The sequence below is a fragment of the Solea senegalensis genome, linkage group LG2, assembly GCF_019176455.1.
Source record: "Solea senegalensis isolate Sse05_10M linkage group LG2, IFAPA_SoseM_1, whole genome shotgun sequence".
In the NCBI taxonomy this organism is placed as follows: Eukaryota; Metazoa; Chordata; class Actinopteri; order Pleuronectiformes; family Soleidae; genus Solea; species Solea senegalensis.
In genome coordinates, this window is record NC_058022.1 from 4,162,632 (window position 1) to 4,177,697 (window position 15,066).

At 43.0% G+C, this 15,066-nt stretch overlaps 3 protein-coding genes across 4 annotated transcripts; 2 read left to right on the top strand and 1 right to left on the bottom strand.

Annotated features, from left to right (window-relative positions):
• Positions 1-1,306: 1,306 nt before the first annotated feature.
• Positions 1,307-2,662, bottom strand: LOC122765346 (trace amine-associated receptor 13c-like). Of its 2 annotated transcripts, none has more exons than XM_044019552.1 (2): positions 2,565-2,662; positions 1,307-2,393 (listed from the first exon to the last, which is right to left on the bottom strand). In XM_044019552.1, the coding sequence occupies exons 1-2, from the start codon at positions 2,645-2,647 to the stop codon at positions 1,586-1,588; spliced, it is 891 nt and encodes a 296-aa protein (XP_043875487.1). In that variant the 5' UTR covers positions 2,648-2,662; the 3' UTR covers positions 1,307-1,585. The 2 variants fall into 2 exon arrangements, with proteins under 2 accessions (XP_043875487.1, XP_043875488.1); XM_044019553.1 differs by having other exon boundaries at positions 2,545-2,662.
• A 1,299-nt stretch (positions 2,663-3,961) lies between these two features.
• On the top strand, positions 3,962-5,866 carry LOC122785563 (trace amine-associated receptor 8a-like). The gene is made up of 2 exons (XM_044051435.1): positions 3,962-4,151; positions 4,242-5,866. Exons 1-2 carry the CDS (start codon positions 3,979-3,981, stop codon positions 5,050-5,052), a joined length of 984 nt encoding a protein of 327 aa, XP_043907370.1. The 5' UTR covers positions 3,962-3,978; the 3' UTR covers positions 5,053-5,866.
• A 2,329-nt stretch (positions 5,867-8,195) lies between these two features.
• Positions 8,196-14,602, top strand: LOC122764855 (trace amine-associated receptor 3-like). The gene is made up of 3 exons (XM_044018819.1): positions 8,196-8,383; positions 12,262-12,502; positions 14,471-14,602. The coding sequence occupies exons 1-3, from the start codon at positions 8,211-8,213 to the stop codon at positions 14,600-14,602; spliced, it is 546 nt and encodes a 181-aa protein (XP_043874754.1). The 5' UTR covers positions 8,196-8,210.
• The last annotated feature ends 464 nt before the right edge of the window (positions 14,603-15,066 follow it).

A 15,066-nucleotide genomic window follows, 5' to 3' on the forward strand; every position in this document is an offset into this window, starting at 1 on the left:
AGCCCTCAAATCTGAGCCTGCGGTCACATGAGCTATATTTAGCGCTCAGGCGCATATCTTCCGAACGTGTGATGTGTAACAGGTTGGCCATGTGCCGTGTTTGGAGACATTTGTACGAGACAAAAGGAAAAAAAAAACATTCTGATTCTCTCCAATGTTCAGACCAAAGGGAGAACAATCCGGTCTGGAATGTGACGGAGCAGCTAAGACTGTGACAGCTCCTCAGTCAGCAAAGTCACTAATGAGTTTTTAGTTCTGGGGAAGAGCTGCGATAGATGGAAAGTTCACAAGCCATCACAAAGTGAGTTAAAAAAATGTGCGTTTGGTTGCTCTTAAATAACATCATGCAAACCAAATATATGCACGCCGAATTCTGCAAATGTAAAAAAGGAAAATGTGAAAAGAAAAACGGGAGTTTCCTTAAACAGAAACTTTTTTACCCCAAAACACTGACAATAGTTTCAATTCAGCTTGATAAGCACGGGCATATGTCTGCACTGACCCTTTTCATGATCAACTGTGAAAGGATCAAAGACAAAGATGATGTAGAAGTTATTTCTTTCAGAAGCAGTGGTGCATTCACTTTATGGCGTGTCAGCATGCAAAGTACACATAGGGGTTAAAAAAAAAAGAAGAGAAGAATATGTGAGTCAGCGCCTGTGCTTTTAAAACACAAAATAAGAAAACAACAAAAATTGTTGAGTTACACAAAACCAATATGTGTTTTTCTTTAAGTCAAGTGTGGCTTCAACTCTAGTGGTTTCACTGCAGTAATATAAATATTTCAATAATAGTAATCGTTATCTAATCTTTATTGACGGAGCACTTCACAGTGATGTAATCAGGACGGAAGAAATACTGGATTTTGGTCTGGACCCTTTGAGTGCTTTCTCTGTACTTATAATAAGGCATGTGTCTCCGTTTGTATTGTTCTATGAGACATCTACTGGATCTTTTATCCGTCCTAGGAGACTGGATCCTTCACTCGCTGCGGTTTCTGCACATATGCTAGAAAAATGGCTGTGTAAATCACCTACTCATCCATCCATATTCTACCACTTTATCCTCCACATGAGGGTTATAGGGGGCGCTGTTCCAGTCTCAGCTGATATAGGGTAATAGGCACTTGTTTTTTTTTACTTATTTGCAGCTATTAAAACACTGAAATGTGTCGTTGCCGTCAGTTTGATGGTTCGGTGAGCTGAGCTTGTATCACTCTCGTATCCTACGGGGATCTTGTTGTGTTTTTTTTTGTTGTTGCAACACTCGATACCTCACTCACACATTGGTGACAGAAAAAGCATGGACATTTTATTCGGCTCATCTGGTATTCAACAGGACTGTAAATAATGCTTTACACACTTTTCTAAGAGCAGATATAAATGTTTATTCATTTCCTTTGAAACAACGTATAATTCCATGTGTGTAAAAGGACGCCGTACAAGGAGAAACACAGAAAAACACAAAACGTATATTGTTATTATTATCCTTAACAAGACAGAGATATAAGCGATATTCATATTAATAGACGTAGTTAGTTTAAATGCCCTCACATCTGTGCAAACCTACGTAAGGTGTCGTCTCTCTATAAGATTCTGGCCTCACACGAGTCAGGCTTAAAGACCTTAAATGTAACGATGATCTTGACAGATTTCATAAACCAGGGGTAGTAAAAGGCATAAATCAGCGGGTTCACACAAGAGTTAAAAAAGAACAGCCAGATCTCGAAGGACACCTTTGAAATATTAGCCGCACCACCCTGCTGTGAAAAATTAAAGCCGTAAGACGGGAACAGACACAAAAGAAACACGACCACAACAACACCGAGAGTCTTGGCTGCTTTCAGCTCCGACTTCTTGATGAGCACCATCTCCGTGCGTCGCTGCATGACGTGGGAGCGCATGGCACGAGCATGAGACACAGCCACCACAAATACTCTCATGTACAGAACTATGATGACCGTGACAGGACCAGAGAAGGACACAACAAAGTCAATTAATCCTATGATGGAATTGAGGAAAAGGACACAGCTGCCAATGCAGGGAATGAACCTGTTTGGAAGACTGAAGTTATCCCACATGATCAAGCTGTTGTAGAGGAAAGAAAGGAGCCAGCAGAGCGACGTGCAGATTTGCACTCCCCTCACTGTGATTTTGTTTGTGTAATGCAGTGGGTCACAAATGGCCACATAGCGGTCGACTGATATGAGCACGATGTTGCCGATGGAGCAAGAGGTAATGGTGAGGTTGAGCCAGCTGTCCAGGAGGCAGATGATGTCGCTGAAAACCCAGCAGTTGTTTGACATTTGAATGTGAGAGCATGCGACGATGCCCACGAAGAAATCTGAGAAAGCCAGGGAGAGGATGAGGAGGTTGGTAGGAGTGTGGAGCTGCCTGTGACAGACGAAAAACAAAACATTGCAGTTACTGTGTTTGCATGTGTTATTTCTATTATGAAAGGTAAACATCTATCAATATATTTATATTTTCCATCAATAGGGTCTCATTTCATCTAAACAACACAAATCATAAAGTAGTTTCTTACAAACAGAGTAATTCCATTACTTGAAGTGGGAGATGGAGATGATGACCAACAGGTTAAGCGCCATGGTGAGCAGCATGAGGGAGTACAGCAGAATTGGGACCATCGGGTTGTCAAAGTGAGACTGGTTTGATACAAGAGGCGTTGAGCAAGTGTGGAAAGCAGAGTTCACTTTCCTCTACGGCTGCCATCACCAGAGAGGGAGGAGATGCTGCAGAGCCGCAGCAGCTTTCTGACCAAAACCTGACAATTATAGTGTTTCAACACATTGCTCTTGCATCACCGATGTGAAGTCCCTCCTACTAAATCATTTAATCATGAACTTCTATCCATGAATGAAACCTATTTGGTTTAATTTTTTTCTTCACCTAATTATAAAACAAATGCATTATAAGCTTTTTATAAGAGGAGACATACCGTATGTAGTTGTATCTGTCAGTTCAAAACCTTTAATTGTTTGAAATTAACATTTCACTGTCTGCCGAGGTGGACTTCAGTATCTCTGTTATTGCTTTGACCCTGAGTTTGGAAGTGTGCACAAAGCATAAAGTTACCTGGATGTCACGGCACATTTTATTGACAATGACCGGAAGTTGTGATCCTTGGACAGATGCGCGAGACCTGCGCAGAGGAAGTCCTCCACATCGGCAACGAGTGGACGGTACCTTGTAATTTCCAGGCCCGTTAAGAACTGCTCACCAAGCAGAAAAAAATCATTTCAACAACAGAAGTGGTAGTCACCAAGGATAGTAATCTGAGACGCGACCTGGCGACCCTCGAACCGACCGACACCATGACTGGCAGCTGCCCGGAGACTTCCATTTGAACACCTACCCTGCGTGACTGACAATGCTTTCATTCTCTCTTAATTTAGTCATTAGAAGAGAAACCAAACTTTTAATTGTGAGTAATCTAGATTAATGAATTTCAAAATGTGAGATCCATCCATCCATCTTCTACCACTTTATCCTCCACATGAGGGTCGCAGGGGGAGCTGTGTCAATCTCGGCTAACATCGGGCAATAGGCAGGGACACATCCTGGACAGATCGCCAGTAAAATTTGAGATTAACTGGTTAATTTTTTTTCAGCCCTAATTATAAGCCTTACTATGTAAAGTGCCTTGAGACAATGTAGACTGTGATTCAGTGCTATCAAACACACCTTTCATGTGTTTTTCATGTTTTCACATGCATCAGATTGGCCCCTGTACCCTATAGCCATTTATTCGCCATGTGTGCTTTGACTATGATGTGATTGACAGTGGACATCACAGGCGGGGATATTTTACTGGCCAAACTGAAAAACACATGATGTCATGGTTGAGTGGATACACACAAACACACTGAGGGAAAAAGGAGGTCCAATGAGAAAGAGATAAAATCCACCACTGCAGGCAGGAGTCTGGGCAGTGTCTTTTCTTGGCCACACTGTAACGATGCAAAGCCTCAATGAAGCGGACCTCTGTTTCCCACAATTCCTCAACGCTTCCTGCAGGAAGACGCCATTGCCTCCGGCTGTGTCCATGATCACCTACATCATGCTGACGTTCATCGGTCTGCTCACTGTGATTCTCAACCTGCTCGTCATTGTCTCCATCTCCCACTTCAGGTTGTTAAATATTAGCTGTCTCTTCATTTCAGGACTCTTAAGGATTATACGACATATAATAATGTGTATGTTACTCTCTTGCTTCTGCAGGAAGCTCCACACCCCCACCAATATCCTCCTCCTTTCTCTGGGTATCTCAGATTTACTTGTGGGCTTCCTTATTTTCTTACAAACATCGGCGATAGATGGCTGCTGGTTCCTCGGTGACTTCATGTGTATCCTGTATTACGTGCTGCAATATGTCATCACTGCTTCCTCAATAGGAACCATGGTCCTCATATCAGTCGACCGCTATGTGGCTATTTGTGACCCAATGCATTACCGAACCAAAGTCTCTGAAAAAAGAGTTAAGATGTGTGTTTGTGCTTGTTGGGGGTGTGCGACCCTCTGTCACTGTGTGCTGCTGAGGCACAACCTGAAACAGCCAGGCAGCCTGAATTCCTGCATCGGAGAGTGTGTCATTCTGATTAATAACATCTCTGCAGTCATAGACATGACTGTGTCCTTTATTGGTCCTGTCATTGTCGTTGTCATCCTGTATCTCAGAGTCTTTGTGGCGGTCATCATTCAGGTCCGTGCCATGCGAGTGCGCACGGCAGCCGGTCCTCAACAGAGCTCGGTCAAAGTAAAGAAATCAGAAATGAAAGCAGCGCGGACTCTCGGCATTGTTATTGTTGTGTTTTTATTATGCGTCTGCCCGTTTTTTAGCGGTACGGTGACAGGCATGGACACTCTGCTCAGTGCATCCAGTGATGCATTTATTATACTTTTGTTCTACTTTAACTCCTGTTTAAACCCACTGATATATGCCTTTTTCTACCCCTGGTTTCGAAAATCTATCAAACTCATTTTTACACTTCAAATATTGAAGCCCGGCTCCTCTGACTTCAAATTAATGTAAAGAGAAAGGAGCTGATAAGTAGATTTTAATTTTGTAGGGATCCTACAGAGCAATAGAGAAACTCAGTGATCAGAGTAAAGTCTAGACATAAATTATCCATAAACTGTCTGCTTAGGTGGACTTTAGAATCTCTTCTATGCTTTGACCCTGAGTTTGGAAGTGTGCACATAGTGCTGCATGCAACATCCCAGCCATGTGCAAGCACAACACATGTGGGAAAACTGAAAACCTGATGTCCTTTATTGCCCATAATGCATAATAAATGTATCTTGTGTCCAGAATATGTTATAAATATTGCACAAGCTTTTTAATACTGTGCATGCACCATGATTCTTTGACCGATCTGTGATTTAAATAGTTGTTTTTGGTCTGCTTTTGTTTTTCCAAGGGTCATTGATAACCTCATGTGCATTTTTAAAGATTTGTTCTTGATGAATTTTGCAAAGCTGGTGTTTATGCAAATGAATATGAGTACCTTTGTGTTGGTTCTCTGTGGAAATGTTGAAATTTAAAGTTGCTGTCAGTGAAATAGGTTTGTTATGATGTGTGCCAAATCTATGTTGCACCTTCCATCACTGAGACACAACAGTTGTTCTCAAAGAATAAAAACTGAAACACATTCATCCATGAATTTATGACCCAAACTGTAACTGTAACTCATGTTTATTTCACAAATACCTTCATAAGCTAAGTGATATGGCCCTAAATCAATATCCTGTTTCATGTAGGTAGAGAGGTGATATACGATGTTGGTATTTTATAAGAAATGTGCTTTAAATGTCTAGTTTTCACTTGATTTTATTTATTTGCACAGTACAATACATAAAAATGATCATATAAATAAATTCAGAGCAGCCACAGTAGTGATGATGATGGTATCCTGAATGAGTCTCTGCGTCAGATAGCTGTGTGTGTGTGTGTGTGTACCTGGTATTCCTTAAATTGTGGGGACTTAAATCCGTTTACGCTGTCACATTATGGGGACTTGTCTTTCTTATTGGGACAAACTACATTTTAAGGTGATGACATGTTTTAAAGTTAGGCTGAGGTGAGGGACCGGACAAAGAGCGGTTCAAAGACCTCTATGAAGAAGCAAACTAATGGGTCGTGAGTCACCAGGGTCCCCCTCTGGAGCCAGGCCTGGGGGAGGGGCACAACGGCAAGCTCCTGTAGGTTGACTTGGGACATGTACATTGGGGTTCACCCCGGTAGACGAGAGGGTAGCCTCCCTCTGCCTTCGGGTGGGGGAAAGGGTCCTGACTGTTGTTTGTGCCTATATGCGCAGAACAGTTGTTCAGAGCACCCACCCTTTTTGGAGTTCCTGGAGGGGGTGCTAGATAGTGCTCCTGCTGGTTATTCCTTTGTTCTGCTGGGGGACTTCAATGCTCACGTGGGCAATGACAGTGAGAGCTGGAGGGGTGTGATTGGGAGGAACCGCCCCTCCAATTTGAACCCGAGTGGTGCTTTTTTGTTGGACTTCTGTGCTTGTTATGGATTGTCCATAACAAACACCATGTTCAAGCATAAGGGTGCCCTTATGTGCACTTGGCACCAGGATACCCTTGGTCGTGTGTCAATGATCAACTTTGTAGTCATGTCGTCAGACCTGCGGCCATATGTCTTGGACACTCAGATGAAGAGAGGGGCGGAACTGTCTACTGACCACCTCCTGGTGGTTACGTTGGGGGTCGTGGTGGGAATATTCCAAAGACCTCCTCAATCCCATTGACATGCCTTCCAATGAGGAAGCAGGGTCTGGGGCTGAGGTTGGTGAGGTGGTGCTCCTCGGTGGCAGGGCAACGAGGGGTGGATAAGATCCGCCCGGAGTTCCTTAAGTCTCTGGATGTTGTAGGACTGTCTTGGTTGACAAGTCTCTTCAACATAGCATGGACATTGGAGACAGTGCCTCTGGATTGGCAGACCAGGGTGGTGGTTTGCCAATCAAAATAGTATTTGCTGTTGCTCGGTAAAGTCTAAAAATATGTTTCCACTCCACGAACATCTTCTTTACCTGGCCAAACCTTGTTGTTAGTCTCATGAAATTAATAAGAGTAAAGCCTTCACACCGCTGTAAAAGGTTTGTATTAAAAGACCGATCATGGGTTTTATGAATTGATATCATATTATTAAATAGAAGATCTATTTTAGTCATTTAATACATTTTTTGGAGCCATCCCTACTCTGAAGGGAAACCAGTGTTTGCAGGACACTCACAGCTCACATGCGCACAGAGAAGTATAAAACACTTCTCATTCACCATAAAGGGCGGCGCCAGATGTTTGACGAGCTCCTCGGTGAGCCCATGTTGAGAAATGTTGCACTATCCAAGTGACAGTTTCTGCAACAGCAAATTATGGAGCTACGTGCAAAGAGTGCATGTATAAACTGAATTTCTGTCCCATGGGTAAGTGGAGTTTTAAGTCCCGCTCACCAAACAGGAAAAAACCTGACACACCAATATACCAGGGTCCGCAATATGTGATGCACACTTTGGCACACACAGCATTTGCACAGAAGTATACTAGGGCCTTAAGTGGCAAACTAACCACTCTAGGCACCGATAGTGCCCATAATATGCTAGCAGCTACACAGAGACTTCCATTTGAAAAACTTACCCTGCATGGCTGACTATGCTTTCATTCTCTCTCAATTTATTCATGAGAAGAAAAGCAAACTTTTAATCGCGGTTAATCTAGAATAATGAATTTCAAAATGTGAGATCCATCCATCCATCCATCCATCTTCTACCACATTATCCTCAAGATGAGGGTCAAGTGCGGAGTTGTACAAATCTCAGCTGAAATGGGGTACTAGGTGGGGATTGACAGCCCTAATTATAAGCCCCACTACAGTATGTAAAGTGTCCTGACATAATGTATGTTGTCATTCAGTGCTATACCAATTAAACACACCTGTCTTCTTCTGTGCATACAGTCATTTATTGGCCATGTGTGCTTTGACTATGATGGGATTGACAGTGGACATCACAGACGGGGACATTTTACTGGCCAAACTGCAGAACACATGACGTCATGGTTGAGTGGAGACAATGACACACAAACACACTGAGAGAAAAAGGAGGTCCAATGAAAAAGAGATAAAATCCACCACTTCAGGCAGGAGACTGGCCAGCGTCATGTCTTGGCCTCACTGTAACGATGCAAACCCTCGATGAAGCGGACCTCTGTTTTCCACAATTCCTCAACGCCTCCTGCAGGAAGATGGCATTGCCTCCAGCTGTGTCCATGTTCAGTTACATCATGCTGACGTTCATTGGTCTGCTCACTGTGATTCTCAACCTGCTTGTCATTGTCTCCATCTCCCACTTCAGGTTGTTAAATATTTGATGTCTCTTCATTTCAGGACTATTAAGGATCATGCAAATAATAATATGTATGTTACTCTCTTGCTTCTGCAGGAACCTCCACACACCCACCAATATCCTCCTGCTTTCTCTGGGTATCTCAGATTTCCTCATAGGCTTCCTTATTTTCTTTCAAACCTCAGCGATGGAGGGCTGCTGGTTCCTTGGTGACTTCATGTGTCTTTTGTATTACTTGCTGGAATACATAGTCACTGCTGCCTCGATAGGAAACATGGTCCTCATATCAGTCGATCGCTATGTGGCTATTTGTGATCCAATGCATTACCGAACCAAAGTCTCTGAAAAAAGAGTTAAGATGTGTGTTTGTGCTTGTTGGGGGTGTGCGACCCTCTGTCACTGTGTGCTGCTGAGGCACAACCTGAAACAGCCAGGCAGCCTGAATTCCTGCATCGGAGAATGTGTCATTCTAATCAATAACATCTCTACAGTCATAGACATGACTGTGTCCTTTATTGGTCCTGTCATTGTTGTTGTCGTCCTGTATCTCAGGGTCTTTGTGGCGGTCATCGCTCAGGTCCGTGCCATGCGAGCACGCACGGCAGCCGGTCCTCAACAGAGCTCAGTCAAAGTAAAGAAATCAGAAATGAAAGCGGCACGGACTCTCGGCGTCGTTATCGTTGTGTTTTTATTATGTGTCTGCCCGTTTTATTGCGCTGTGGTGACAGGCACGGACACTCTTCTCAGTGTGTCTAATGATGCATTTGTCATACTTCTTTTCTATTTTAACTCCAGTTTAAACCCACTGATTTATGCCTTTTTCTATCCCTGGTTTAGAAAATCTATCAAACTCATTTTTACACTTCAAATACTGAAGCCCGGCTCCTCTGACTTCAAATTAATGTAAAGAGAATGGAGCTGATGAGTATTTATTTGTTTATTTTTTTAAAGTAGGGATCTTACAGCGCAATAGAGAAACCTGGTGAGTAAAGTTTAGTGTAGTTTGGAAGTGTGCACATAGTGCTGCATGCAAATCCCAGCCATGTGCAAGCACAACACACGTGAGAAAACTGAAAACCTGATGTCCTTAATAGCCTATAATGCATAATATATTTCACATATTGTGCCAAGAATATGTTACACATATTGCACAATCAATTCCCATGAGTTTTCTGCCCCTAAATGTCAATTTTTCCGTCTCATTTATACTTATCATTGTACTTCAGCTTTTTTAACATTATATACATGTCCACAATGACTCTCTGTGAACAAGCTGTGATTTAAATTGTTGTTTTTGTTCTGCTTTTGTTTCTCCAACATATGACTCAGCAAAATCTGCAAGGATCGGGTCATTGATAATCTCACGTGCATTTTTAAGGATTTGTTCTTGATGAATTTTGTAAACTTTTTGTTGGTTCTCTGTGGAAATGTTGAAATTTAAAGTTGCTGTCAGTGAAATAGGTTTGTTATGATGTGTGCCACATCTATGTTTTGGCTTCTATCTGAATCAGAATCAGATCACTGAGCAACAACTGTTGTTCTCAAACAATAAGCACTGAGAATCACATTCATCCATGAATTTATGACCCACACTGTTTAAACTCATGTTTATTTCACAAATACCTTCATGCAAGGCACTAAATTCATATCCTGATTTACGTAGGTCGAGAGGTGATATATGATGTTGGTATTTTATACAAAATGTGCTTAAAATGTATCGTTTTCACTTGATTTTATTTATTCTGCACAGTACAATACATAAAAATGATGATATGAATATCTTGAATTAAATTCAGAGCAGTAACAATGAAAGTCAAAGTGTTGTTGATGATGTCATGATGATATCTGTACCATTAAGCGAGGATAATCCTGAATGACTCTCTGCGTCAGACAGCTGGGTGTGTGTGTGTGTGTGCACCTGGTACTCCTCAAGTTTTGGGGACTTAAATCATTTTACACTTTGTTCTGGGGTCTTCCTTATGGGGACAAACTACATTTTAAGATGAAGACATGCTTTAAAATTAATTCAAATTAACAAGATCTCAATTCGATTCAATCCACGATTTGATTTGATTATATTCCGATTTAATTAGGAATATTTCAGTTACAATACCACTATTAGTTGGTTATGAAAACATTTTTACAGAATTAACACGTTAATTATACAAATATTCCAAACAACTGGCACATGGAAAATATTTGTGTTCACACTAACAACAGAATCCAAAGTAGTAACATTAATGTACTTTTTATCGGACATGATCAACACACCCCTCCGGTAGCTGCCACCTTATTGTGTTGGAGGGGTTTGCGTTTCCCAATGATCCTAGGAGCTCAGTTGTTGGGGGCTTTCTGCCCCTGGTACGGTTACCCAAGGCAAACAGGTCTAAGGTGAGGGACCGGACAAAGAGCGGTTCAAGACGTCTAAGAAGAAGAAAACAAATGGACCGCACTTTACCTCGCCCAGATGAGGGTCACCGGGGGGGCATGATGGCGAGCACCTGGTGGTCGGGCCTGGACCCATGGGGCCTGGCCAGACACAGTCCAAAAAGGCAACATGGGTCCCCCTTCCCATGGGCTCACCACCTGTGAGATGGGCCATGGAGGTCGGGTGCAATGTTAGTTTGGTGGTGGTTGAAGGCGAGGACCTTGGAGATACGAACCTCTGGCTCTAGGGACATGGAATGTCACCACTCGGGCAGGTATGGAGCCTGAGCTGGTGCTCAAGGTTGAGAAGTTCTGAATAGATATAGTCGGGCTCACCTCGACACACAGTTTGGGCTCTGGAACCAGTCTCCTCGAGAGGGGTTGGACTCGTTTCCACTCTGGAGTTGCCCCTGGTGAGAGGCACCGAGCGGGTGTGGGCATACTCAATGCCCCCCAGCTCAGGGCCTGTACATTGGGGTTCACTCGGGTAGACAAGAGGGAAGCCTCCCTCTGCCTCTGGGTGGGGGGGATGGGTACTAACTGTTGTTTGTGCCTATGCATGGAACAGCTGTTCAGAGTACCCACCCTTTTTGGAGTCCGTGGAAGTGGTGCAAGAAAGTTCTCCTGGTGGGGATTATTTTGTTCTGCTGGGGACTTCAATGCTCACATGGGCAATGACAGTGAGACCTGGAGGGTGTGATCCCCCGATCCGAGCCAGAGTGGTGCTATGTTGCTGGACTTCTGTGCTTGTCACGGATTGTCCAAAACAAAAACCATGTTCAAGAATAAGGGTGTCCATATGTGCACTTGACACCAGGATACCCTTGGTTGTGAGTCAATGACAGACTCTGTGGTTGTGTCGTTAGACCTGCGGCCATATGTCTTGGATACTCAGGTAAAGAGAGGGGCGGAGCTGTCAACAGATCACCACCTGCCCTTTCACACATTTCAGATTGGCCCTTGGACCCTTCGGTCATTAAATGCCTGTGTGTACTTCGACTATGATGTGATTGACAGTGGACGTCACAGACGGGGACATTTTACTGGCCAAACTGAAAAACACATGATGTCATCGTCGAGTAGAGGCAATGACACCCAAACATGCTGAGGGAAATAGGAGGTCCACCGAGAAAGAGATAAAATACACTGCTCCAGGCAGAAGACTGGGCAGTGTCTTGTCTTGGCCTCACTGTAACAATGCAAACTCTTGATGAAGTGGACCTCTGTTTCCCACAACTCCTGAACGCCTCCTGCAGGAAGACGGCATTGCCTCCGTCTGTGTCCATGGTCACTTACATCATGCTAACGTTCATTGGTCTGCTCACTGTGATGCTCAACCTGCTCGTCATTGTCTCCATCTCTCACTTCAGGTTGTTACATATTTATTGTTTCTTCATTTCAGAACTGTTAAGAATTATACAACAAATAATAATATGTATGTTACTCTCTTGCTTCTGCAGGAAGCTCCACACCCCCACCAATATCCTCCTCCTTTCTCTGGGTATCTCAGATTTCCTCGTGGGCTTCCTTATTTTCATTCAAACCTCGGCGATAGACAGCTGCTGGTTCCTTGGTGACTTCATGTGTCTCCTGTATTACGTGCTGATGTACATCATAGCCTCTTCCTCGATAGGAACCATGGTCCTCATATCAGTCGATCGCTATGTGGCTATTTGTGACCCAATGCATTACCAAACCAAAGTCACTGAAAAAAAAGTGAAAATGTGTGTTTGTGCTTGTTGGGGGGGTTCGACCCTCTGTCACTGTGTGCTGCTGAGGCACAACCTGAAACATCCGGGCAGCCTGAATTCCTGCATCGGAGAGTGTGTCATTCTAATCAATAACATCTCTTCAGTCATAGACATGACTGTGTCCTTTATTGGTCCTGTCATTGTTGTTATCGTCCTGCATCTCAGGGTCTTTGTGGCGGTCATCAATCAGGTCCGTGCCATGCGAGCACGCACGGCAGCCGGTCCTCAACAGAGCTCAGTCAAAGTAAAGAAATCAGAAATGAAAGCGGCACGGACTCTCAGCGTCGTTATCGTTGTGTTTTTATTATGCGTCTGCCCGTTTTATTGCGCTGTCTTGACAGGCACGGACACTCTTCTCAGTGTTTCAAATGATGCATTTGTCATACTTCTTTTCTACTTTAACTCCAGTTTAAACCCACTGATTTATGCCTTTTTCTATCCCTGGTTTAGAAAATCTATCAAACTCATTTTTACACTTCAAATACTGAAGCCCGGCTCCTCTGACTTCAAATTAATGTAAAGAGAACGGAGCAGAGTATTTTTTATTTATTTTTTTTAAAGTAGGGATCATACAGAGCAATAGAGAAACCCGGTGAGTAAAGTTTAGTGTAGTTTGGAAGTGTGCACATAGTGCTGCATGCAAAATCCCAGCCATGTGCAAGCACAACACACGTGGGAAAACTGAAAACCTGATGTCCTTTATTGCCTATAATGCATAATATATGTCACATATTGTGCCAAGAATATGTTATACATATTGCACAATCAATTTCCATGAGTTTTCTGCCCCTAAATGTCAATTTCTCCGTCTCATTTATACTTATCATTGTACTTCAGCTTTTTTAACATTATATACATGTCCACAATGACTCTCTGTGAACAAGCTGTGATTTAAATTGTTGTTTTTGTTCTGCTTTTGTTTCTCCAACATGACTCAGCAAAATCTGCGAGGATCGGGTCATTGATAATCTCACGTGCATTTTTAAGGATTTGTCTTGATGAATTTTGTAAAACTGGTGTTTATGCAAATTAATATTAGGAACTTTTTGTTGGTTCTCTGTGGAAATGTTGAAATTTAAAGTTGCTGTCAGTGAAATAGGTTTGTTATGATGTGTGCCAAATCTATGTTTTGGCTTCTATCTGAATCGGAATCAGATCACTGAGCAACAACTGTTGATCTCAAACAATAAGCACTGAGAATCACATTCATCTATGAATTTATGACCCACACTGTTTAAACTCATGTTTATTTTACAAATACCTTAATGCAAGGCACTAAATTCACGTAGGTCGAGAGGTGATATATGATGTTGGTATTTTATACAAAATGTGCTTAAAATGTATCGTTTTCACTTGATTTTATTTATTCTGCACAGTACAATACATAAACATGATGATATGAATATCTTGAATTAAATTCAGAGCATTAACAATGAAAGGCAGTGTTGTTGATGATGTCATGATGATATCTGTAGTATTAAGCGTGGATAATCCTGAATGAATCTCTGTGTCAGATAGCTGTGTGTGTGTGTGTATGTGCACCTGGTACTCCTCAAGTTTTGGGGACCTAAATTGTTTTACACTTTGTTCTGGTGACTTGTCTTCCTTATGGGGACAAACTACATTTTAAGATGAAGACATGTTTTAAAATTAGGCTGAGGTTAGGATTAGGCCACCAGTAATTCAGTCAATGCAGTGTTCTCTGAAGTAGGGCTGGGTATCGCCACCAATTTACTGAAAAAAACACTCTGGAGTCGCCCCTGGTGAGAGGCACTGAGCGGGTGTGGGCATACTCAATGCCCCCCAGCTCAGGGCCTGTACATTGGGGTTCACTCAGGTAGACAAGAGGGAAGCCTCCTTCTGCCTCTGGGTGGGGGGGATGGGTACTAACTGTTGTTTGTGCCTATGCATGGAACAGCTGTTCAGAGTACCCACCCTTTTTGGAGTCCGTGGAAGTGGTGCAAGAAAGTTCTCCTGGTGGGGATTATTTTGTTCTGCTGGGGACTTCAATGCTCACATGGGCAATGACAGTGAGACCTGGAGGGTGTGATCCCCCGATCCGAGCCAGAGTGGTGCTATGTTGCTGGACTTCTGTGCTTGTCACGGATTGTCCAAAACAAAAACCATGTTCAAGAATAAGGGTGTCCATATGTGCACTTGACACCAGGATACCCTTGGTTGTGAGTCAATGACAGACTCTGTGGTTGTGTCGTTAGACCTGCGGCCATATGTCTTGGATACTCAGGTAAAGAGAGGGGCGGAGCTGTCAACAGATCACCACCTGCCCTTTCACACATTTCAGATTGGCCCTTGGACCCTTCGGTCATTAAATGCCTGTGTGTACTTCGACTATGATGTGATTGACAGTGGACGTCACAGACGGGGACATTTTACTGGCCAAACTGAAAAACACATGATGTCATCGTCGAGTAGAGGCAATGACACCCAAACATGCTGAGGGAAATAGGAGGTCCACCGAGAAAGAGATAAAATACACTGCTCCAGGCAGAAGAC